The following is a 25,391-nucleotide window of genomic DNA, read 5'->3' as shown; positions in this document are numbered from 1 at the left end:
GAATCGAGGGGCACACAGGTGGAACAGGAGGCGTGAAATAATGTACCTTATGCAGGGAGAAGGTGCGAACACAGAAAGTGGCCAGCTCCATTGTGTCCAGCAGCGTGGCCTGGATCATCCCGTATGTCTCCGTGCCACGACTCGGCCAGTACTGATCGCACTTGATCTGCGAGGATCGAAGAAAAGCATTAGCCTCATCGGTACTGCAGTTCTCAGAAGAAAAGCGACGTTCTTCTTCAGTTTCATGTATGCAGTATGACTCTGGATAATTGAAATTGCAGATGTGGGTCAGTGGGTAAGGTCTTGCTTTCTTACCCGTGACTTCTCCTCCAGGCGTGTCATCATGACGACAGAAGCAGCCCGTTGCTCCCACACCATCCTCCAAAAGTCCCCGAACGTCTCTGGCAGCGGCCCCTGCGTCGCGATGTAGGCATTCTGCTTCCTGTAGCCATCAATGTAGTTGGCGTTGATGTAGTCGCTCCCCAGGATACCTGCAAGCGAGACACTTCTGAGTCTCTTGCTAAACTGCAATCTGCGCAAGTGGCACAATAAATTAACCCCCGTGTATGACATCCAACAGCCTAACGAACTGTTTGTTTCTGACAGCCGTGGCTTCCAGCAGACAGGCTGCTGGATGACTAGTGGACGACAGCAAACAAACAAGAATCTGTCGGTGTAAATTCATGAGCTCCAGATCAAAACCATTCCCCTCCTCCTTGTTCTGGAGGAGAGCGGGCTGCACTTGGATGCACTCACGCTGTTTGTCAGTCTCATGCCACTGCACACAGTTGGTCTCAGCACTGTTCGCAAATTCAGATTTCATCTATCATGTAGCTCTCGCATCACTCTCCCCATACCAACTCTTTGTGTGCTATGCACCCACCCGTCAGCTCAAACATGCCCCGCCCCCTCCATTAGGAACTCTCACAATCTTCTTTAATTGACATTCATTTCCAGCAAATCCTCACCATCTATGGGAGACAGGATGACTCTGGTGTGGTCGTACGCTATGACGTTGGCGTAGCGGTTTTTGGGCTTGTTAACTTCCAGATTGGAGTGTTCCCAGGTGAACTGCTGACTCGGGTCGATTGACTGCGAGAGAGCAACAAAATACGTGCATTAATAGCGTGTGCTGGCATATTTAGTGGTGCATTTGAGGATAATGGAAAGAGAGCACTCTGTAATGTAGACGAGTTACAGCAATAAATTGCGCTGCTGAATAAATCATGAACAAGCAGCCTGCACGCAGGTAAACAAATGTTAAGTAACACTTGTTTTATGAAGGCTTAACAGGCTTAACATCGCCAAATAACAGGATGGTATCTATTTATTATATGGAATGATAATATACAGTATTTCTCACCTCGTACTCCTGGGAGAGTCTCAGGTTGTCGTTGGCTTTCAGCAGCTCTATGTGCTCAGCCAGCTCGCTGATGGGGATGGGAGGATGGCTCATCATTCCTGCGTTACAATGAGGGTCAGAGGTCACGCAGACTTCAGCTCAGCGACCTAAATTGCCGCCGCTCGACATCACTCATATGCAAAGATGCGACGATAATTATACAATCAGACAATGTCACATATCATTAAGGAACACGCTGAGGCAGAAAATCAATTTTGATCCATGTGCGCGGACAAAGTGAGGCGAGGTTTGTTTGTTTGTAAATTGTTTTTCTTTGATAAATTGCTTTCTCTGTGATCAGAGGAGCAGCGACTCAGAGAAAACAAACACAGACAGAACACTAATTAGGAGGGCGGTGCACGCACGCACGCACGCACGCACACACACACACACACACACACACGCGCGCACGGATGCACACAAAGGAAGCAACCTCTGCCTCGTACAGTCGTTTCTTTAGAGAAGCTATAGCAATCTATTCCCCATTCAAAAGGCAAACACTTTCAACAATAAATCAAACTAACACAAACTCTGTGTGCAATAAACAGATTTCACAATGCCAGATTCCAGAACGCATTTTCGATGTTTGGGTGATTTATAATGCACGCAGATGCACTATGAAAAGCATTTGACGCGCTGTGCTGCTACAGCCGTCAAACACGTGCTCACATCAACGCTGATTTTTCTCTAAAGGCAGGCACTGCAGCACCCGCAGGTAAGCACGACAAAACGTTCAAGTCGGGACCGGAATGACCTCAGATAGGATCGGCCGGTTTTGTTGGAAACAAATTTCAGCGTCTCAAAAGCACAAATCTCAGGGGAGAAGAAGTGGGCGAGGAGGGAGCGTCAAGGTTGCTGCCACGCGAGCATGAAAAATTCTCATGATGAAAGAAGCTCTGAAGTGCTTTCTTCTGTATGTGTGAGAGTGTGTGTGTGTGGGGAGGGGGATTCTTTGCTTCCCAGGAACATGTGGGGAAAAAAAGAAACTTTAGACCTTTATCTATTGATTAAATAAAAATCTTTCTCATTTGCCCTTTAATATCCTGGCAGGTGACCTTTCTCTGTGGTGACACATCTCGCCACCTTTTTCAACAAGGACCCCGAAACGCTTCTATAAATTGCAACCACAAAAAATACACAGAGAGCGGTGATTAAATTCCTTCAGGTCATGTGTTATTAGGATGGTGCTAACTGAACGGGAAGAAGTGAAAGCGAAGCCTCATTGGCCCGTTGCCTCGACCGAAGCAGCTGTGTTGTTAGATCTCGCTCGGTAGGGGGTGGGAAGCAGCAAAATCTGTGTATTTACTTCAAAGTGAGGCTTTGGTTGGTTATGCTGGCGAGAAGAGAGCCAATTACTTTACAAATGATCACTGTTAACCCACAGCATAACTTCTGAGAATCCGCTCTGAGCTCTAAACATTCAAGATTGATAAGGCAGATTTCTGTCATTTCTGTTTGTTCTGATGCTACTTTCTGCAGCTTGGCATGTGGATTGTGGGCGAGCGGAGATAATCAGATTTTGTCACACCGTGATGACTCAGCCGTGACTAAGCAGTGACTGTACTACCTGGGTAGAAGCCATTTTGATCTCAGAAACGACTAGAAGCTGCCAGGTATGTGTTGGCTGTGATGAGGAGGAAAACTTTCTCAATCTCGTCTGTGGGTTTCTACCAGGAATAAAACTGCCGGCATGAATATTTCATTTTCAAACGATGAGCAATCAAAAGTAGATTTTATCGTTCAGAACAAAAAGTGTTTCTTCAGGTGCCCGTGGAGGCGCACGCTGCCTACCGGGAGTCTGGAAGTTGATGCGTCTCATCTCCACGGGATCGGTCGGGTGATGGGCCATCATCTCGGCGTTGCTCAAAAGGCTCTTGGTTCCAGGTTCAGAGTCTTTGCGCTTACTGCTGAAACACCAGTGAGTCAAAAGAGCAATTAGCACATGCAAACAAACCGGGGACAGGAAAGCAGGCTCGGTACTGACACGTCATTAGCATGGCCGCTTGATTCGCGTAAACACAGCATTAACAGATACAGTGTTTAAGTCCTTGTACAAGTTCTTTGTACAGCATCTGGTATCTTGTAATTACTGTGGGTTAAAATGTACAAAGAGCTTGACATTGGTTTAATCTTACCTGTCAGGTTTGCTGCTTCCAGTGAAACGGGAGCATGGGCAGGAATAATTAGAGGAAGAAAGGGAAGGAAATGGACAGATTGTTAGAGAGGAAAATCAATATTTTGCATTAGCATTCAAATGCTTGAAGGCTTGCAGCAGATATCACAGGCTTACAGCAGGGTCAGACTGCTTGATGGCTGTCTGAGGAATGAACAAAATTTCCAAATTCATAGAGAATTTGGTGAATGTTGAGCTGTCGTGGAAGAGTATAACAGCAGGAGGTGCAACAAGGACATAAGCATAGTACCTGAGTGTGTATGCTTAATGTTGCTGCACTGTCTAAAACCCATCAGTGAGCCACACGGGCGCAGCTGGAACATGGATGATAAGTAATGGCACCGTCGTTTATCTTGACTCGAGTTTTGACGCATAATCGCGCTGCTGTAAATACTCACTAGCAACCACAAATGTATTTTACTCTAGTTGCTGTAAATAGTCGCTGACACATATTTGTTTGCCAAAAAATACAGTCCCTAAATATTAGGGGTGCAATGATATTCGTATCGATATTGAACCGTTCGATACAGTGCTTTCGGTTCGGTACGCATATGTATGAACAATACAACATTTGTAATTTATTTTATCAACTTTCCTTCTGACGATGCTGTCTGTGTGGAGCGCTCAGTGAATCTGCGTTCGACTACTCCGCCTAGGCTGCACTGTCGAGCGCAGATCCACTGAGCGCTCCACGCAGACAGCATAGTCAGAAGGAAGAGCGCAGGGCAAGCTAGCAAGACAGAAGTTAAGCTCTCCTTGCAACAGGCAAATTGAACCTCCCCCCCTCATTCAGATCTGGCGTTTGGAATTATTTTGGTTTTCATGTGACGTATGACCCTGAAGGTAAGCGAGTCATGGACTAAAGTAAAACAGTATGTTGGATGTGCCACGCAATGCTCAATTACATGGGTGGGAGCTAGCGTGTTAGCGCAGTTAGCTCGTTAAGTGTTGGCTGTCTAGCCCCATGCACGGGCTATCAGGGGTAGCTCGTTAACGGAGATTTGCCGTGTTGTGGCGTTAAGGTCATTTTAACGAGGTTAACCTGAAAGCACTAGTGGGAACACAACGAATATGACTGCACATTTACGCCGACATCATCCTAGTGCAAAGACAAAAACAACAAGCATGCATGCTACAAACTTTACCCGAGTCATTTAGACAGCTGTTAGCACATGATTCTCCTTATGGGGACCTGATATGTTTAATATGCTGCTGAGAATATAGCCCAGAAGAAGCGGATAGTATAGCTGTTATTTTGGAAAGAGCCATTTCTCTGTAATAAACTCTCTTTTCCAAAGATGAGTGATTCCTCAATCAGATACAGGGCTTGCAAAATCGCTAGCCTGACGTCCTGGGGCTAGAGATTTTTCCAGTCGGACTACCAAAATCTATCTCTGCCCTGCCCATCGGCCTATCGTAGGAAGGAAAAATATATGTCAATGCTTTTGCATTCTTTCGGAAATGTAGCTGGGTAATTATGTCATTGGCATCGGTGAGCCACTGTCAATATGTGACATATTGAAATCGCATTTGAATTTGCGCTTGTTTTTTGCTTTCACTTTGCAATCGCGTGAACTGTGTATAGAGAGCGACAGCACTGATTGGTGAGTGATGATAATTTGTGCACCAATTCCTCTGACATCGTCTTATTAATCGTTAGCTTACTATGCAAACATGACAAGTGAAATCTCCCGCAGCAAGCTTAAACATGTGAGAGGTTGATCGTGCAGAGAATTGCTGAGCTTATGTGAGTGCGTGTGTAAAAGCAGCAGGATATATATTTTAGTTCTGCTGAGCCAAATAAGACAGGTCAGGGTGAAGAAGTGACAGCCAAAGAAAAGCTTACCACAAAACGGAGAAGTTATGACAAATCAGACTATAAGGCAAAAAGAAAGTGCAGCTTTATGGTTTCATGGACAAAATAATTTCTGTGGCTGCGATATGATGAGCTAAATAACCAGGGCTGCACATAAGTGGCCCGCAGGTGTGCATTCGCTGTCAAAATAAAAAACACGCACAAGGGTTAGGGTTAAATTTAAAAACTTACTTTTGAGTTAAAATATATATTTATAATTTTAATAAATGACAAATTAAAAATGCATGAACATTTTATTTTGTATCGAGAAAATATCGAACCGTGACACCAAAGTATCGAACCGAACCGAACCGTGAATTTTGTGTATCGTTGCACCCCTACTAAATATATAATGTATTATATGTGTGGGACATCTTCAAAGATTGACATATTCAGTTAGAATGAATATTCACAAACAGCGAGGCTGAAACACATGAAAAGATTTCTGCGCATTTCATGGAGTTTGATGTCATTGTGAAAAGTTTTGACTAAAGTCAGTCTTATCCTTGAAGAGTCATAATCAAAGCTGCTGTGGCATTTACCCAGTGTGACCAAGAGTGTGAGTTAGCGTCATGGTTGGAAAATTTGACATTTTATTTTTATGAAGTCCATCCCACTCACTTTTTGTACAGGAGGATGGCGATAACGATGCAGATGATGAAGACTACAGCCAGGACTGGTCCAACCACCCAGATCAGACCGTCACCTGCATCGAATGGCTGCGGGTCTGAGTCCGGGGCAATCACGCGGTCTGTGTACGGGCTGGCCACGTACATCTTCTGTAAAAAAAAACGTAAACGAAAAAACACCACAGAAGAAGATGATCACAAAATTGTGGACAGGCAGTGACAAAAAAGGGCATTTTATTTTTTTGTGTTTTACTTTGGTCTACCGTGAACACCTGAGACTAAATTCCAATTTGATGCACTCTCTATCTCTGTGGATTACTGCAGCAGGTGTGGATTAGGATCACCAGGAAAACTGGAGAGAACCTGAAAACCTGAGCCTGGTGTTTCCTCACAACAAATCCCCACATTCTTCAGGCTGAGTGAGATCTTCACTCCAATGCATCTCTGTTTGATTTGTGCCATTCAAAATACTGCTTCTCATCCATCCTGCTCCCGTAGTGAAAATACCGATGATAAGACTGGTTATTTTTAAAATTTATTTAACACTCTTTTGATGTATTTTGGCAAATATTTATTTATCGGCCTTCATTCTCTTGCTCTTTTTGTCATGTCATTCTAAAGACTATGACACAGAGAAGTAAGTGTAGAGTCGAATCGTTTGTTTTCTCCCTCAGGTTTTTCATTTTTTTTTTGCAAAAGTAAAACAGGGTCAGTGTTTTCATTATTGCTGAGCTGTTGCAGTGGATTGCATTAGACTGAAAACATGTCCGTATAATTGTGATCAGTCATATAATGTGCAGGCATTTGTGCCTTTATTTTTCCTCAGCATTTTAGACAGTAGCTCAAAAAAATGTACCTAACCTTACTGTTGCTCGAACTGTTGCTTTTTATTAGTTCTGCAGAAGTTTGGAAGAGCATCCCCTGAGCTAGAAGGGATCCAATAATGAAAAAAATCTAATATAAAGACCCTAGTCTAATTTTAAGTTGTATATTTATGTCTATTCCAGTTTGAATGCACATACATAGCAGGGGTGCATGAGGCAATATTTCTTCCACTGCCACAGCGGGTACACTCACTCTTTATTAGCAGTGGTGATGGAAGTATGTGAGGGTTATTGCCTTTTGCTTACAACACTTTGACTGATGGGCATTTTATTGTTTTAGCAGCTCGGCCGTATTGATTACAATGTATAGTGACAGCCTGCAGGAGAGAAACGCGGACAGCCTGGAATGTGGGAGCAGTTTAAAAAAAACAAACAGGGAAAAGACATGTAAAGTAGTGTCTTTCATACCCCGGATGTGGAGTTCAGCTCAGCCAGAATGAAGAAGACGTACTCCTGCCCTGGCTCTAGAGCTCGGTTCTCAAAGCCGCCATAGTCCAGTTGGTCCCCCAGGGTGAAGAAAGCCGGCAGGATGGCAGGTGTGAAACGGGCTGTGATGTAAGCCCGGCGCAAGTCCACCTGCTTCTGCTGTCGAGTATCCTTCTGCCTTTGACTGATGTCTTTTAACAGCTAAAAGAAAGAAAGAGAAAGAGAGAAAAGACACAGACAAGCAAAATAAGCCGCTCCAATAACTGTGACTAATGTTTAAAGACTGATATTGAATTAAAAAGGGTAAGCGTTGCCAGGAGTTCTCAGAGATAGGATTGTGTGTGTTTATAGGTCTTTTCCTCCTCGCAGGCTCAGACATCAGTGGGTGCTGTTATTGTTGTGGTTCTCACCTCCTCTAGGTCCATTTCGTCTGGACTCTTGAGGTGTCTGATGACGCCGCGGGGCCTTCGCAGCGGAACCACAACAACATAAATATTCCTGTAGGAGTGCAAGAGGACAAACAACATAACAACAGCTGCAGTTGCACAATAGCAAACTGTCTGTAACTATTTTCACTTTAGAACAGTCATGTACTGTTATCATCAGTGCCCCATACTGTTACCGTGACTGTAATCACCAGACTTGAACACAGCAAGTCAGATGACTGTCACCCCTATATGACATGACAACGTTTTCAAGGCCTGTAAGAGCATCTAAGGCTCAGTCTTTCAGCCTTACTTGATGGGACTGCGATTCTCCAGTGATGGCAAGATAAGCGTCACGGTGGTCTCGGAGTCACGAGTGCGGTCGATCTCAGGGCGGCGGATGGTGATCGTTGGGGATGTCTTAGCAGAGATGCGATGGCGAAGGCCTCCAGGGTTCCCCTCAGGAGCAGTGATTTTAAAGTCGTAGCTCGTGTTAGGCTGAAGGTTTGGGATGACTGCCTTTCTCAAGCGAGCGTCCACCTCCATTTTCTGACGGTTATATTCAACCTGAAGGGTGGGAAAGAGTTGGTGAAGCTAATCTTTATGTTGTGTGCTGTTTAAATAGTCATTTAATGCTATAGAACTAAATTAAGGAACATTTGTAAAATTCCCTGAATAAAGTTTTTTGATGGGTTTGTTTGAGAGTTTGAACTAAAATTCCGTTCAGCTGCTCCCAAGGGGTCATCACAGCGGGGGGCTCTGCACATTCACTTCGGCAGATTGAGGTTTTTTTTATTTTTTTTTATACCAGATGCCCTTTCTGACGTTTTATTGGAGGAATGTGTGCTAAACTATTCTTAGCCAGGACCAGTGTAAACTAGGAGTTAGTAAACCTAGTCAGTTATTAGCAAGGGATATAATCCCAGTAAACCTCTTTTCTGGATTCAATAAATGAGATAATAAGTGCACTTTAAAGTGCTGGTAGATGGATTTTGCTATATTCAGTAAATGCTCAGTTTAATTGAACTTCTCATAGTCCAGAGAAATTCCACATGAATGCCTGTGGGTAGATCTGTGGGTGTATTATTGTGTCGGGGTCGTGCATGCTAAAAATATTTTAAAAATGAGTCAGCAGCTCATAAGTGTTTTTAAATTTCACATTTTTTATTTGATCAATCTTGGATTTAAAAAAATATTGCCTGTTTTGCTTTTTATTTGTGTTCTTTTTATATATTAATTTTATACATTTTTATTAGATCTGTGTTACTCAGTATTTCACGCTTTATTTAAATAGTTTCTATCCTCTTTCCTGTCATACATTTTTTCTGCATGTCTGAGATGTTGTTTGTCCTACAATGTGCTGATCTGTAATTAACTCTTGCTATTTAAAATGCACTCTATAATTTCCAAAAACTTGACCCAAATAAAGCTGAGTATTATAATCTTAAGGATCCCACAGATGTTAAAACATTAGAGTTTTACGTAACACAATGAGGCACTGCACGTGCCATTCAACATACAGTAAAGCGATAGGGGTTGCTAGTCTCTGGAAACTCCCAGGTAAGAAGAACGCTGGTCTCAGTGGCCAGATTGACCGAAAAATTCCTCGGCACATCTGGGAAGTGAAGAAACAAACAGGCAGAAAGTCACTCGTGATGAAGCGTTTTATTAAAATCGCGGCGTCCTCTGCTTTTCTCGACCTGTAAAAATGGAGAACAGCCCGGTCAGTTGATGAGGAGGGGGAAAGACATGATGGTTAGGAGGATAGGCAGGTGATGAGGAAAGTGGATGGCAAGAGTAATAAGTACAAGTAAGAGACAGACTGGCTGCAGAAATGTGACATGCCACGTTGTTAGAGTGTAAGGTTGTGTTTGTTAGACTCAGACTTCAGCAAAGCCTTTGGAAAAGGTGGTAGTGAAGGTCTATCAGATAAAAAAAGCTTACCTGCAGATACAGCGCCAGACGCCGGTTTTCGCTTCAAATCAGACCGAACACTTACCTTCGCTATTAGATACTGTATATCCGAGCCCTGTATTGACTTTTACCTGAGGGTTTGTGATAAGCAGTGCTCTTGAAGCAAACATCCATTAACATTCAGCCTGCTTCCATTGGTGGTGAAGGGTAGGTGATGAAGGTATAAGTGAGTGAGTGGAGGAGATTGGGGAGAGTAGTTGTGTCCCGCACTTTGCAGTTCTCATCCTCTCTGAGGTGCACTGGTGAGAGGCAGACCTGTAAGAACTGGCCCAGACTTCATTAAGTTTAGTGTTTTTGGAGTGAAATCCACAGTAAGGGGAGATGTGAAGTTGAACCAGCGCTTAGAAAGGTGTTCCTGAGGCCGGAGGCCAGCCCTACCTGTTTCCAAGGACAGGGTGAGGTGCACCAGTAGTGGGCTGAAGGGGCCCGGCCCTGCCTTGTTGTGGGCTCTGAGCTGCACCTCGTAAGCTTTGCTGTGATTGAGGCCCAGGATGGTGTAGCTCGACTCACTTGCTGGTAGCGCTATCAGCCGTGGACGAGCAAAGGGGGTTGGAAAAGCGGAGGGGCCAGGGTCAGCAGAGGGTTGGGTGTGTGCAGCCTCTTTGTAGGCTAGAGTGTACTCTGTAATCACACCGTTGCTCTCCTCTGGGGTTGGGGGCAGCCAGGACAACTGCAGGGAGCAGCAAGTGACATTAACAAAGTCAGATATTTTGGGGTATCCCACGGGAGGAAAAATAGGGACTGTTATTTCCTGCTGGACTACATCTCCATAGCCTGCTCGGCTCTTTGCGGCGAGCACAAAGATGTAGGAGGAGCCTGGGGAGAGGTCTCTCGCAGTGAAGTTTCTCACACGATTTGTGAAATCCACCGTGGTGTCTAAAGAGCTATTCTTCAGGCCAAACTGTAGGCGGTAGCCCTGGATTTCCACCGGGGCCCCCCGGCTATCAGAGCATTCCAGCGGAGGAGCCCACCGCACCACAACTGACGGGCTCGATCCCAGACGCACCCAAAGGGAGGGGGGACCAGGCACTGCAGACAACAGCGTAGGCAGCAGAAAAAAAGAAAATGAATAGAGATAAACATATATCACGCAAATACAGAAGAATTAGAATTGATTGTCGGCTTATTTATTGCCATCTCCTGGCGCAGCTTACTGTACGATCAATTCTTGAGTATGCTACTAAATCTGGGGCACTGAAATGTATACTTGACATATGCTTACCAATCCCCGGGGTCTGCACCAGCTTGGCTTTGCTGTGTGCTCCATCCCCTTTGGTGGTGTATGCTGCCACAGAGACAGAGTACAAAGTCTCTGCTTTCAGATCTCCTAAAATCAGCTCCTGCGGGAGAAAACACAAAATACCACCATCAAATACTGCAAACTCACTCCTTTCAATCTTAGAAAAAAAAAAGACACTATTTATTGATTTATTCCCCTTTTTTGGGGAAGAACTGTGCATCAGCAAAAAAAAAAAGAAAAGAAGAAAACTTACATAAGAGTTGATAATTAAATCTGTGGTCTATTAGCAGCATAGCGCTGTATGCATTAATAATTGGTTCATTTATAATGAGAAGAGGACGGGTAGTCTGCACTCACATATTGAGTCGCGTCATCCTCCTCCATCTTATCCCACAGACGAGACACACCCCACAGGCAGCCGAGACGGATGAGAGAAGGAGTGAGTCAAAGGAGCGGAGGAGAAAGGGAGGATGAATATAACAAATGAACACCATTTAATCATTTATATATTTAGCTATGCTGTCACCTGAGACTCGTCCAATAAGAGGTCTTTGATCCGGGGAAGGTTGCGTGATTCACCGCTCTCTGCCTGGCTGAAATGCACCTGGTAGCCACGGATCTGGCCTTGCCGTAACCGTGGCAACACTGGGCGCCACGTGACTCGGAGAGCCGAGGAGTTCAGCGGCTGGACATCCACCTGACGAGGGGCTGCGCCGGGAACTGAGCACACGTGTGGAATTAATTAAGTGACCAAAGTTCTAGCCAGTAAATAATCAACTTAGCAGTCAATAACGTTTAGGTCTGATCTGCGGCTCTCACGCTCACCGTCCTCGTCTGTTCTGCAGAGCACAGCAGGGCTGCTGGGTCCAGTCCCCTCTGCGGTGGAGGCTGCAATAGTGATGTTGTACCAACTCCATTTCTCCAGCCCCTCTACCACAGTCTGCCCCTGCTGGGCCGGGATAGGAAGGTCTTTCACCTCCGGACCCAGACCTCCACCTCCTGCCCCAGAAACTTTCTGGTATCTCAGCTCATAACCTGCCAACTCGCCATTCTGGCCCTCCATTGGAGGAGGCCCCCAACTTACTCTCAGCGAGGTGGAGCTGGCACTCTCGCAGGACACACCCTCTGGTGCGGCTGAGGGCTCTGATTGGACAAAGGGCAAGCAGGGCAATTGGCAAAGAGTTTAGGAGAGACGACCCGGGAGAAGGGAAAATACAAGCAAAAGGACAGGAGATAAGGATAAAAAAGGAAACAATGAGAAACTAAGGTAAACTGAACTGAAAGAGATAACACTGGGACAAACCTGAATTGGGCAAAAAAAGGGGGAGCAACCACATAATGTAAAAGCATAATGTTAGCCTGAGAGCCTAATGAAATAAACCAGAGACAAGAGTATCGACCCTAAGTGGACAACTTAATTATACCCAAGGAGAATGTGCATCCAGCAGTCAATGATTATATCTTATCCCCTGGCTATAGGTAGTGCCAAAAAAGGCTCGAGATTTATGAATGAAAAACAGATAACTGTCTGTTCTCTTTCAAAAAAATGGGGATGCACAGCTAGCTGCACGACAGCACAGACACATGTATACATTTCACATGACCAGCCGGCTAATCCTCGAGTCCTCAAGACGGTAGGGTGGTGTGAGATTTTTCACTGTGGCTGACTAGAGAAAGGTCTTACACATCGCAGCAGGAGATAAAAAAACAAACAAACAAACCACTAAACCAGATCTCATACGGTGCTGAAAGGATTTAGGAGGCAGGTAAAGGAGAAAAAAACAAAACAAAAGAAAAAACAAACAAACCACAAAACAAAATCTGAGATCCCGGAGGGGAAAAAAGGAGCTAAGACAGGAAATTGAAAGTCAAGCTAGAATGATGAATTGCAGACACTGAATCAGACAGAGGCTTGGATATTTACTGTCACAGACATGAGTGCAGAAACAGAAATCACGAAAAGACACCACAGATTTACGAATCACAGATATAGCTCAACCAATATAATGTCATTTAAGTAAGACACACACACACACAAACAAAGGCGGGCATGTCCGAGGTCCAGGCTTGTGCGTGTGTGTGTGGGAGTGTAATAGTCATGGCTGACAGGTTCAAGTATCTATCCACTCAGCCATACAGCCACTGTTCTGTTGGCCTCGGGGGACAATCTAGATGTGCACCAAAGCTTGGCGATAAGAAAGCGCACATAACCTCCCTGGGAAATGAATTCTGCTGCATGAAATAGTCTGCTTATCTAGCACCTTCCCTTTTTCCAAATATCACCCCCCCCCCCAACATCCTCTGGTACACAACCTTGGTTACTCTTTCCGTTTGGGGGTAAAGAGAGAAGAGAACCCCACTAAACGCAGTCTGATGGGTGACTGCAAGTACTTACCACTTAAAGGAAAACGGCGCGGTGAACTGCGGGGCTTTTCATATCGACTTTATAAATTCTTTTCCTTGTACCATTTTTCTGTTATCCTTTCTTGAGAGCAGATATGAAATAACTTGGTGTCAGAACAAAATAGTGGAACTCATTTAACTCTTATTGGCTAAGAGTGATTGCACAAAAATAGAAAAAAAACCAAAGAAATCAGAGAAAAGGAGACAAGGGAGAGAATCTAAGCTCAGCGTGGGTAAAATACAGACTGGCCAGCACTTACCTGTCAACATAGCAGGCTACCCGCCATCCTTTAATGCTCCTGACCACTGGCTGCTAGCCAATAAGTGGCAGACAGTTGCACCCTTTCAAAGACATTAGACACTGATAGAGTGGAAAGAGTGAAAAGAGGGCAAAGGAAAGGAAGAGTGAAACATTAATCGGTGCTCCATCTCCATCTGTCATGATGTTTTGGCTGTGCGAGAAAGAGAGAGGCTGAGGGGTGGAAGAAAGGCACGGTCAAACAGAGATGGATGGGTTGGAGGAGGGGGTGGGGCTGGACGTATGGGTTGATAAACGAGACACATGGAGAGATGCAGAGACGGCTTCCAGGTTTTACCAGGCCGGGAGCTGAGGGAAATGTACCGCTACGAGCTGTGTGTGAGAGCGTTTGGAGGACAAAATGTTTCCAAGATATTCGCGGCACAATACATTAAATAAATAAATAAATAAACACAATAGAATTTGAATTTGTGGGATATGCGTTGGTGTGTGCAGGAACACTGTGTGAATCCGGCTCAGTCGAGACGTACTGGCTTGTGATGTCCTCTGCACCAGTTCGTTAGTGAAAGCGCCGATGCCTTTGCTTGAGATGGCAGCCAGGGAGAAGGAGTACTCGGTGTTCGCTTTGAGACCCTCCACAGTGTAAGAATTCCTGGGCCCGAAGGTCAGCTTCTCCTGTGAGAGAGAAGAGAGGGGAGCAGAGAGGTGCGACGATGAGGGAGGGGGGGAGATGAGAAGAGTAAAAAGAGAGACATTAGAGAAGAGCTGGAGAAGAGAAGTTGACCGAGAGTGCGACCACTAGACACAAGGGTGCAGGACTTTGGGGTTAATCTTTTAAAAAATCTTCTTTTATCTCCCTTTCAAGCCTTTGTCTTGATAAGAAATCCACTCAGCAGGTGGATTTATTAAAAAAACAGACTAAGAGGTCTTACCAAGCTGCCAAACTTGACAGGTTTGTAGAGGAGCTCATAGTTGACGATTTTCTCTTTGTTGTGGACAGGCTCCCAGGTCAGCTCTATGCTTGTGTCTGTCACTTTACCCACTTTAAACTTGCTTGGCTGGCCAGGGACTGCAGGGAACAGGACAAAACACACTCAAATAAGACCTTGGCTTACAGCAGTACTAATACTTGGCTTTGCACTATTCATAAAGATTATTTATTATATGTATAACTCTGTTTCATTGAGTCATTCAAATGCAATGAATATTTTTTTGATAATATATTCATCATTATTATTGGTAATTGTGCTAGAAAGACTTCAATTTAGACAAAGGTTTTAAAAAATGTACTTAAACCCAACCTAATTACTAATCATTTAAGTACTAACCCTTAAACATCTAATCATAAATCAGATTCTTACATATACTTTCATTTCTTTATGTGTCAGAAACTGTTAGAGACTAAAAGTGGAGCAGAAGTAAAAGTGCCACAGAAATTTAACCAGCAATACCGTCGCAGTTTTTTTTATTTTGTCATCTCTTTTCACCTCCCATCATATAAACCTAGCAGCTTCTCAGGAGCTGTCACGGTGACACAATCAGCACCGGGGCATGAGGGATATTTCTCGCTGTTAATCCCTGTTTCCTTCACATAAATCTCCACACTTCGGTCCCGGCTGGTAGAATTTATTCACTTTGAAGAAGTCATATGTTCTGACAGGTCAAACTTTCACAGTGGCTTGCTACTCAAACTTTACATAAGCTCCTCGAATAAGCTCCTGAGCGGTTTGTATACTTGCACATAATCACGAGTACTTACTCATTTGTGCTCTGCTGCACATGCTCGTCTGAAAAAATAACCATTACTCATCCACACATAAGTAAATGCAAATGGCTACTTAGCCGTTATCAATGCACTAGCATGCGGGCTAAATTTATTCTCTTTCACGAACGTCTACCGATGATTATGTCGATGCACGGTCGCGCACTAACCTCCACGCAAGACTTTAACGTGGACGGGGTCTGAGAAGGGTCCGTCCCCAACGGAGGTGAAGGCGAGGACCTGGATGGTGTAGGTCTCTGAGGTTACCAGGTTCTGAATGGTAGTGAGCACACTATCCTGGACGTTATGAATCTGCCACTCGTTTATAGGCCGGGACGGATCCATGGTGTAGTACACACGATAGCCTTTCACCTACAAAACATAGCAAAAGGAAAGCCACCCAGTGAATCGTGCGGACAAGTTTGTTTTGATTGGGACTGGATTTTAAGGTCATCGGGGACTGGGATGCATTACGTGACTTTCACCTAATCCCACTGTCCTACAACCGGGGTAATCCATAATGCCATCTTTTAACACAACAAGAATTTACGGCAGCCAAGGTCATCGTGTCTGAATTATTGTTTGACTTCAGGCCAGATGGTCCAACAGATTACTGTTTCCTAGAGGTCACTGTCATAAGGTGCAGTTTTACATTTCGTCCTGATAAAGCTTCAATAAAATAAATAAATAATACTGTGGATGCCATCAGATTGTAGCATTTAAAATGTGATCACGATATTCCTCGTCTGTGGGATTAGTTTATGGGTAGTACAAAGTATAGCTCTCCTGTTATTACTCTTTAATATCCATAATCCTCATATGCACTCAGTTTCAGTCTTGTACTTTTATGGACCTACGGTGCAGGTTGGTAGGCTTGAAAAAGGAAACAGGCCTCTGGAGGGAGCGCTCTGTACTTAGAGAGGACTGTCCAATTACCCTTTCCTTCTTTAGAGAGAAGAGCACAGGGAGACATCTATCTATCTATCTATCTATCTATCTATCTATCTATCTATCTATCTATCTATCTATCTATCTATCTATCTATCTATCTATCCATCCATCCATCGGTCCGTCCTCTCTGTTACAGAACACAAAGCACAAAAATGAAGGACTTTTTCTGCTGGGTATCTGAGGTCTCGGTGCAGGCATTCACCACCCTTTTGAGAACATTTTTCAGGTTGACAGCTGGAGAAGCATGCCAGCAGATAAAAGGAAATGTAAAAATGTGTGTTTTCCTCTACTGATAACAGATCAAACAGGGCTGTTCCAATCCTCATCTCACCTGTCCATTGGGCTCTTCCGGTTCTTCCCAGCGGACCATCACAGTGTTCTCAGAGATAATGTGAGCTTGGACGTTTCGCGGCGGGCTGGCGGGGGCTTGCTCTCCCGTACGAGCCTCCACGCGAGCGGACGGGGGCCCCTGGCCGATGGTATTATAGGCTGAAACTCTGATTTCGTACTCTGTGTTGGGGTAGAGCCCCCCGATGCTGTAGCGGGTGGTGGTGATGCTGTCCACTGTCTCATACTTGCTGTCGGGCCCTTTGGCTCGGTACTGAATGATGTAGTAGGAGACGGGGTCGGGGTTGCCAGAGTCCCATGTGATGGTCACACTGGTGGCTGTGGTCTCGGTGACAATGGGCGTGCCGGGAGGCTTTGGTAAAGCTGGGGATTAGAGTGGCAGCAGGTGATTTAAACGTTTGAAAAAAGAAAAATACTCTCTTGGTCTCAGTGTTGAAATTACATTTTATATTTAGTGGAAATACTTGATTCTTTTACAGTATAAATGTTGCTTTGTTTAACATATATTACATTTAGATTCAACCTGCTAAACTGCATTTCTTTAGTGGTACTTGCAGTGTCCAGTGACAGTAACATTTAACCTGAAATACACTGATTAATAAATTAAGGATGCTACGTTATACTATTTAAATTGCTACACTTTCACCTACAAGGGATGCCAGAACCCTGCTGAGTACATATGAGAAGACAGCTGAACTTTTCTACTTTCTCACTAAAATTAAAAACATTCTTAGGCATCTAAAGGTTGCCGGGGCCCTTACTCTTCACTAAGACCTGAGCGCTGGCCTCAATGATACCCAGGCTACTCATTGCCACACAGGTGTAGTTTGCAGACTCGCGGACACTATTGAGCTCCAGCACGTTCCGTCCAATCGGCATTTCATCCTCGGGAGTCAGGTCCTCGTTACCCAGCATCCACTTGACATAAGGCATGGGTGAACCCACAGCCACGCAGGTGATGTTGATGCTCCCTCCTGGCATGATCTCGTGGTTGGAAGGGAGGATGGAGAAACGAGGGGGCACGCGGCGCACTGGGAAAGGAGGAGAGTCGGGAGGGGAGAAAGGAAGTGGGACGGGGGTGGGGGAGAGGGGTTAAGGAAAGGGAAGGAGAAAAGTGGGGAAGGGAGTGAGAAGGAGAAAGGTGGAGAGAAAGAAGGAGGAGGGGGCAAGGGAGTAAAGGGGGGAGAGAATGAGAAGAAAAAGAGCGAGGCAGAGAGCGAGATAGAGATTGAGAGAGAGAAAGAGAGAGAGAGGGCGAGAAAGATAAAAAAGAAAGAGAGAGAGAAGGAGAGGAGAGGTAACAGGAAGGGGGAGAATGAACTTCAGGGTTTTTACAGAAAATTACATAGGGATATTTCAAGTTTAGTCCCAATTACTTTATGGCACTGATGAATCCAACAAAAAGACACAAATCTTGTGCTGAGCTCAACCACTCAGAGTGAGCTGCCTTCTCAAAATAATAAAGTGACAAACTCTTGAGTATCATTTCATCCAGGACATGACACCTATAGTCAGTTTCTCTTTCGTAAAAAACCAAAACCCAAAAAACGACAACAGCGGGTTTTTTTTTTTTTTTACGGGTTATCAATTTATGCAGGAAGCAGATTTATGCAGAATTATTAATAAAACACCACCTTGAAGCAGTGACTAAGCAGGCTAAACTTTAGCAGTAACTTATGAGGGAAAAAACTTTTCTTCATTCAGATTGCCGTGCCTTGAGGTGCCTGTGCGGCAGATGGGCTCCTTTTAGAGAGTATATGCATCATGGGGGCCAATCAATAGGCCCTGCCTGCTATTTGTGTCCCCATGAGAAGAACAAGCAAAGTGGCAAGTTATATCCAATACTGCATCTGTCAGAGCTCGGTTGACTACACATTAGGGGAGAGATGCATCGAGAGACTGAACTCATAGGTCACTTGCATGCCTGGGCGACTCAAGAGGGATAAAATGGTGGAGAAACACAAAGAAGAGAACGAAGAACTGTGGACTGAGAGGGGGGACAGAGAGAAGCAAGATAAGAGCAGAGACACGGGAGGGACAGATCGAAGGACAGAAAAGAAAAAGACAGAGAGACAAAGAAAAAGAGCGAGAGGGAGGGAGAGAGAGAGAGAGAGAGAGAGGCAGCTCTGCTTCTCTTCCAGACAATGAAACGCAATGTAGCAAAGGACAGCCACATTGTACAACAACATACTGTACAATACATAGGATTCAAAACTGATACAGTGTGTAGTCAAATGAATAGGAAATGTGGACAGGAGTGGATCAAGGGTTCTAAAAAGGTGTTGTGGCATTTACAAAGTGATCATCGGACACATTTAAGTAAAGAACACCAAGACAGCATGAGAGAACGAGGCAGAACGGGAAAGAACGAGTGCGAGCAAAAAGAGAGATATGTGAGGTAGTATGTGCATGTTTATAAGTTAATAAACTTATGTACATGTGTCTGTCGCTCCTACACATCAGGGTGAAGACAGAATGCAGAAGGAGAAGAAGGAGAAGAGAAAAAAGGAGGGGGTGGGAAAGGAGGGGAAAAGACAGGGGAGAGAGGATTAGAAGAGGGTTCGTGGGGAAGGAGGGAAAAGGGGGAAGAAAAGAGGAGCGAGGAAGAAGAAAACACATGGATCTATTTTAAAACACGGCTGTATACCAGAGTCAGGCCCATTCAGAAAGAAGGTGCTTCAAAAGTAAGAGAAGAGGGAGAGAGAGAGAAAGAGAGAGAGACAGAGAGAAAAGGACTTGAAGAGAACGGATGTTGAAAGAACAGAGAAGAAGAGGATACCCGTGGGTCAAAAACACAGGAAACAGAAAGAGACAAAAAGAGTAACGGACAAACATCTCTGGATGAAAGGAGAGAATGAAAGGGAAGGCAGACAAAGAGCAGAAACATTGTTGAAACTAAACTCAAAACTAGAAAGCTTATATGTGCGATAAACAACACAAGCCCTAAAAATAGACAGTTTAAAAAAGATTACGAATAAAAGAAGATATCCCTACAGTAGCAAAACAATAAGAGTCTAGTCTTTTTTTTCTCAATTACTTGCAAATCCAGCAATAAATCTAACGCTATATGAAAGAAAATGTCAAATTAAATACTTGAATGAATACATAAATATTGATAAATTTGCTGCATAACCTCCACTCCTTAATGAGTGACATCATTACTGGGAATCTTCGTGGGCCACATCCCCCCTACTCAAAGCATCTAGAGACAATTGGATAGAAGTTAACATTTTTGCATGATTTCAAGAAATTAAAAAAAAAAGTAAATAGTTGTGGTCATTTCACGAATAACAAAGTTCAAAGCAACTTGGAAAAACAAACCAAAGCAATAAAAAAAAATCAAACTTAAAAATATACCCAGAATTGGATACAGAAGTTAAAGACAAGAAAGAGACAAAGAGACAAAAACAGGTAGATCTGTTAGAAAACAGACATGATTGGGCAGGCATCTCCTCATCTGAGCATGCTGGAGAGACACGCACACAGACTGCATCCATGACAGCTCCATGCACAAGACAAAGCAGGTGTAATGCAGCAGGACCAAAACGTCAGTTTAAGCCACACGGGCATGTATCTGTCAACACAGCAAGAATAAATAAAAGATGTCAATGTAAGCATGTGGGCTAATTTGATAATGCTTTAAGTTTAAGGATGAAAGTAAAGACTCAAGATGACTGTTCGGTAATCTCCTACATCAAGCGGTGGAGTAGTTCTAAAAATACCGGTCGTGAACACAGACGACGACTGAAGAATCCACTGGGGAGCCAAAGGTGAGTACTTTACAATAAAGTGAGCTCATAACAAGGGATAATCCTTTTTGTGCTCACAGAGCCTCTAGCTTAAAGTTAATCGAGCCAGGACGCATGATTCCCCACCATTTTCTATACAGTTTGTACGAGCCAGGAGCTTCGCTCTTTATTAGTGGAGCTATCATTAGTCCTGTTCTCTGCAGGGAGTCTGGAGGCTACGGGCTGGGGAGACCTTGGCACAGCCATAAGGATTACCGCTGAATCTCAGCATCGCTATATAGCTGACATTTACTCAGCACCATCTTGTCTGTCTCAAGGACACAGCTTTCATTAACCACTGTAATAAGAGAGAATCATTAATACCCCTCTCAATATCTAAGATTGAGAATGGATATAATTAATTTCAAATGTCAGTCAACAAAGACGTATCACAGTGTTTGGTGGGGAGTCAAGCAAGGTAAGACATGGCCTAGACTGTATAACAGTCCATTAAAGAGAGCTTATTTTACTTATTACTGTATAATAAACCTTCAGAGGCTACCTGTAGAAAATGTGCAGCATTAGTATGAATATTTAAAGCACACAGGTGGAAAAGGGGAAAAAATAAACAAATAAACAAATAAATAAAACCTGTAACCTTGTAAACCTTATGTCTTTTGTCTCATAGCTGTGGAAAATACAAATCAAATGAACTTGGTTGAGGTGTAGCTAATTTAAGTATTCTATAATGTCTAAAGCAAGGCATCCTATTTTTCATATTATGCTTGAGTATGTAACACAAGCAGCAATGCTGGGTGTTATTATTAGGAGTGGGGCAGACAGACGTGTGTGCCAGCAGAGGAGGCTCTGCGGCTAGCTGTCTTGAAGTGTCTCTAATGTTATGGCTTATGGACATGATATTAATGCAATTGTCTGACAAATAAAATGGCTTTCTGAATGGTTAACACAGTATCCTAATGAGATGCATCTCGGTGGATGCATCTTGCTAATCGGTCTTGCTAATGCGCATCCACCTTTTCATCTAAACATGGTAACTTCTGGCTCCAAAGGAAAAAAAAGAAAGCAAACAAAAAATTATTGCTCACAATCCATCTTTTATGTACAGTCTATGATGCTCCATCGTAACACGTGTATTCTGAACTGTAGTGCAGTGGTTCCGGATAATTTAGCCAACGTTAATGTTAGTTTCAACACTAGTGTCCATCATCAGTCACGTGACCCGTCCTCTTGCCATTTTGAGTTTGCGTCATGAATTTATACCAGTGAGTGATTCTCGTCTGACAAACCGAACGTAAAACTGCAGAACAAGGGGGCATACACAAGCAAGTGCAAGACTTCCACTCAACAAGTGCAGCACTGGAGCAGATGTGATGACATGGGAACAAAGACAAACCGCCAAACAAGATGGTACAAAGGGGAAAAGAATTAAAAAAAAAACATACACACACAAAAAAACAGTAGCAAGACATGACAAGACAGCAAGTTCAATCAGATCACAATCTGAGCATATCAATAAGCGTGATAACACACTGTGCCATGCTCTGGTGTCAGTCCGTCAGTCAACACACATGCAAGCGGTGCTCCTTTCTCTTTCTCTCTCACTCCTTCCATGCAAACATTGCCTCTTTTTAATCTTCCAATTCTTGGGTCTCCATGACAACAAGATCATACCATGCAGAAAACATTGATCGGGGAGTGAAGGCAATACCAAGGGTTCTGCACACAAGGCCTCACAATGCAGTCAATGCACTCTGCTGCGTAGGCAGACCGCTTCATCATCGCAGCAGCTTTACTCTCATCATTTTGGATACAGGTTTGAATCATTTCACTTCAAATCTACTCCGCTGTCCTTTAACTCATACTGTGGTTTGTTTGTTTTTTGTCGTCTTTTTTTGTTTCCCTCTGTTTCAATAAGTGAAGCTTTCTGAAACAAAGGAGTAACAAAAGAAAAGAAAGAGCGCACCAACCTTCTCGAAGCTCTGAGGGATGGAAGGGGGTTGATGCAGAACACAATGACGTGAGAGGGGAGAGAGAGAACGGGGAAACACAGAGAGAATAAAAACGGCCAGCGCAAAGCCACTCGCTTCACTGCACCACACACACACGCACGCACACACACACACGCGCGCACACACACACACACGCACGCACCAGTCAAACTGCATTCACGCTTCTCTGTTATCCCACGTAAAATAGAAACTAGAACTTGCAATACTGGACATTGGTTGTGGCCTTTGAGCCATAAGCCAGTGTTACAACAGCACCCACAGATTTATTTAAGCATGTGGGGTCCACAGTGATCCCATTAATGTGAAACACTGTAAAGCCAAAATTACATCTTGACTCTCACTCCCAATTTTGTTCAAATCTCTCAACCAATTAATCTGCCTCTAGTACAGAAACCACTTTAGCAGACAGATCAGTGATGTTTCCATGCAGTTAAACCAAGGTGTGGTCCCCACTTTATCCTTGCTTTGATTCAACCGTCGGAGCTCGCACCAAGGTTTAAGGTGGACTTGTTAAAGGTGGTTGTGAGAAATACCAAACAACAGAGTCAACATATATTGTAGACAATGGATGGGTTAGTAATACTTGTTAAAGAGCACAGTAATACAGAAGAGGTAGTTTTACTAGTAATACCTAAGGCACCTTCGTCACAGTGATTTTTCTGTGTCTTGTTCGTGCGTGTACGTGCATGTGTGTTCTGCGTTTCAGGTCCTACCTCGCACGTATAAGTTGGCGGGAGAAGAGTAGCGCACGCCTTGGGAGTTGGTGGCCACACACTCGTACTTCCCTTGGTCTGTTTCCTCGCTGTTCTCAATCTGTAACGCTCCTGCAAGAGAAAAAAAAGAAAACCCCAGATAAATATGTTTGCAGAAAATGCTTCTGCCACTGTCCGCCATCCTTTTGCATCCTCTCCTTTTCATCCTGCAATATCTGCTATAGTTTGACCCTGGGGTATCTCTTTGTCTGTTGCTTCAACATCCAATAAAGTCAGCTCAGTTGTTATTTCTGCAAGGCAGAAATGAATGGTCCGCACAACACTCTCTCTGTATCAGGAGTTGGATTTTCCACAAAGAACTGCGTCTCCTCTAACCATCCCCGTCTCCCATCCTGCTACCGAAAGGGGGAAAGGAAGCGGCAACATATTCACAAATTCAGAATTCCCTTTCGAAAAGTTTGGAAGTCAAAAACAAGTCTCAAACTCACTTTTTACAAACTTAGATGACACTTAAAGCGCCTTTAGTTTATACTTCTGTACTAGCTGGTGATTCCTCTCCAGCAGCAGGCACACTGCTGAATGAAGAAAGCCTGTTTCTATCTTTGCAGTTAACTGGCAGCAGCTACACAGCTTTACCCCAGGGCAACGACCCAGCGATGCTCTTCGGCTCTTTCGCTTCCTCAGTTTTTATCCTAGTCTCCCTAAACGTGCTATAATTACACACGGCACTCGTCAGGTGTTCTTTTGCTTCACGTGGTACTATTCTTATTGCTGTGTTTCTTAGCTAACGGCCTTTTGAATTACCAGCAGAGATGTTCTTTCTCTGGTTTTGTTTTTTTCCCCCCCTCTTTCAGTCTGCTCTGTCACATCCGTCTCATTTGAAACTGACTTTGACACGGAGCCCGAGGAGGAGGCACAAAACCATGCATCACTCTCTGCTGCACTGCACAGAGTAGAAAGTGACACAAATCTAAATGCACATGGCACACACACACACTTTTTAAGGAAAGGATGGAAACACATACGGGAGTGTGTAGATAAACAGCCACACAAAAAGAGCAAGTTTTAGTCTCATACAAAGCACTGTGTTTTATATCAGATCTTCTGTGAGACTGATAAAAGGCATCTGGCTTTTAAGAGAAGCACAGGGATATTTAGAGAAAAGCAAGATATACTGTGCATCGCTCTGCACAGATTTTTTATTTTCCATACACAATACACAAGATAAAATACAAAAATAAAAGCCAAAATACTTAAAAACAATCCCTCCGTTTATATTGATATTAAAAGGAAGTAATAGCGAAATAACCCCTGTGCATTACACCAATATGCACAACCATTCAATCTAAATATTATTTAATTTTAAAAGATAAGTAACAGAGTACTACTTACAAGTACTTTATTACCGTAACCCTGTAAAAGTGATGTAAACCTAAAGGAGGAAACCATATAACATAAACGCTAATCCTGTTGGTCTATCTATCACCAGTGCTTATCACACAAAGATAAGAAAGAGGCAAAGAGAAGCATATAACTAATGCATCAGCTCTATAGTCAGAGGTTAAAGTGAGCCGAATCAGTTAAACACAACGACTTCTTTTTAAGGAACAAATGTGTGTACTTTTGCCATCTCTGAAGATAACTGCACATGTCATTGTTGTATGTTGTAACTCTTGAGCTGCTAAATTTAGTGGGTTTATTAATTCATGTGGACCAGAAACAAATTATTTATAGACATTTTCTTTTCACTTTAAGTAAGCTGACCTTAAGGAAAGACTCTGTAAAAGATCTTTAATGGGGAAAACTGAGGTCACCTTGGGAAGAGCAGCAGATGTGGAATACCTCTTCCACGAGAGATAGACATTGTCATTGATATAATAGGCAGAGGTGCACGGCAGTGACAGACAATATGAGCCAAAAGATGGCACATGTTAAATACCTCAACCATCTGCTCCAGTGCTGGATGGTTGACTGATGCCTTTTACTGTATTCATCATTATGTACAAATGTTCTTTTGAATATTATCTGTTGTATATCTTAAAAATGGTAAAGAAAATAAAATGCACAGTAATAATATTTAGAAAGAATACACTAAATAGATGCTTCATTAGGTGCATTGGTTAATTGGACCCTTATTTGGCATAAACTGCTTTAATAAAAAAAAGAGAGATTTTGGTTCATATTGACAT

At 43.6% G+C, this 25,391-nt stretch overlaps 1 protein-coding gene across 12 annotated transcripts in view; it reads right to left on the bottom strand.

Annotated features, from left to right (window-relative positions):
- Nucleotides 1-25,391, bottom strand: part of ptprsb (protein tyrosine phosphatase receptor type Sb) — a 73,236-nt gene that overhangs the window by 11,082 nt on the left and 36,763 nt on the right. For 2 of the 12 annotated variants that reach the window (XM_080862110.1, XM_080862114.1), the window contains exons 6-23: nt 23,203-23,313; nt 19,169-19,183; nt 17,493-17,762; nt 16,715-17,094; nt 15,603-15,804; nt 14,603-14,739; nt 14,201-14,345; nt 9,315-9,409; nt 8,108-8,361; nt 7,780-7,867; nt 7,352-7,570; nt 6,052-6,209; nt 3,538-3,552; nt 3,194-3,309; nt 1,364-1,461; nt 969-1,092; nt 316-491; nt 47-166 (exon numbers count right to left, since the gene is read on the bottom strand). In XM_080862110.1, coding sequence (XP_080718236.1) covers nt 47-166; nt 316-491; nt 969-1,092; nt 1,364-1,461; nt 3,194-3,309; nt 3,538-3,552; nt 6,052-6,209; nt 7,352-7,570; nt 7,780-7,867; nt 8,108-8,361; nt 9,315-9,409; nt 14,201-14,345; nt 14,603-14,739; nt 15,603-15,804; nt 16,715-17,094; nt 17,493-17,762; nt 19,169-19,183; nt 23,203-23,313 — 2,723 coding nt within the window. Of the gene's footprint in view, nt 1-46; nt 167-315; nt 492-968; nt 1,093-1,363; nt 1,462-3,193; nt 3,310-3,537; nt 3,553-6,051; nt 6,210-7,351; nt 7,571-7,779; nt 7,868-8,107; nt 8,362-9,314; nt 9,410-10,146; nt 10,798-10,990; nt 11,109-11,365; nt 11,393-11,534; nt 11,729-11,833; nt 12,152-14,200; nt 14,346-14,602; nt 14,740-15,602; nt 15,805-16,714; nt 17,095-17,492; nt 17,763-19,168; nt 19,184-23,202; nt 23,314-25,391 lie in introns of all 12 variants that reach the window. The other 10 variants (XM_080862117.1, XM_080862119.1, XM_080862121.1 and 7 more) reach the window with 8 other exon arrangements.

The sequence above is a fragment of the Rhamphochromis sp. 'chilingali' genome, assembly GCF_963969265.1.
Source record: "Rhamphochromis sp. 'chilingali' genome assembly, chromosome: 16".
Taxonomy (NCBI): domain Eukaryota; kingdom Metazoa; phylum Chordata; class Actinopteri; order Cichliformes; family Cichlidae; genus Rhamphochromis; species Rhamphochromis sp. 'chilingali'.
This window is presented reverse-complemented; position numbering and strand designations above follow the sequence as displayed.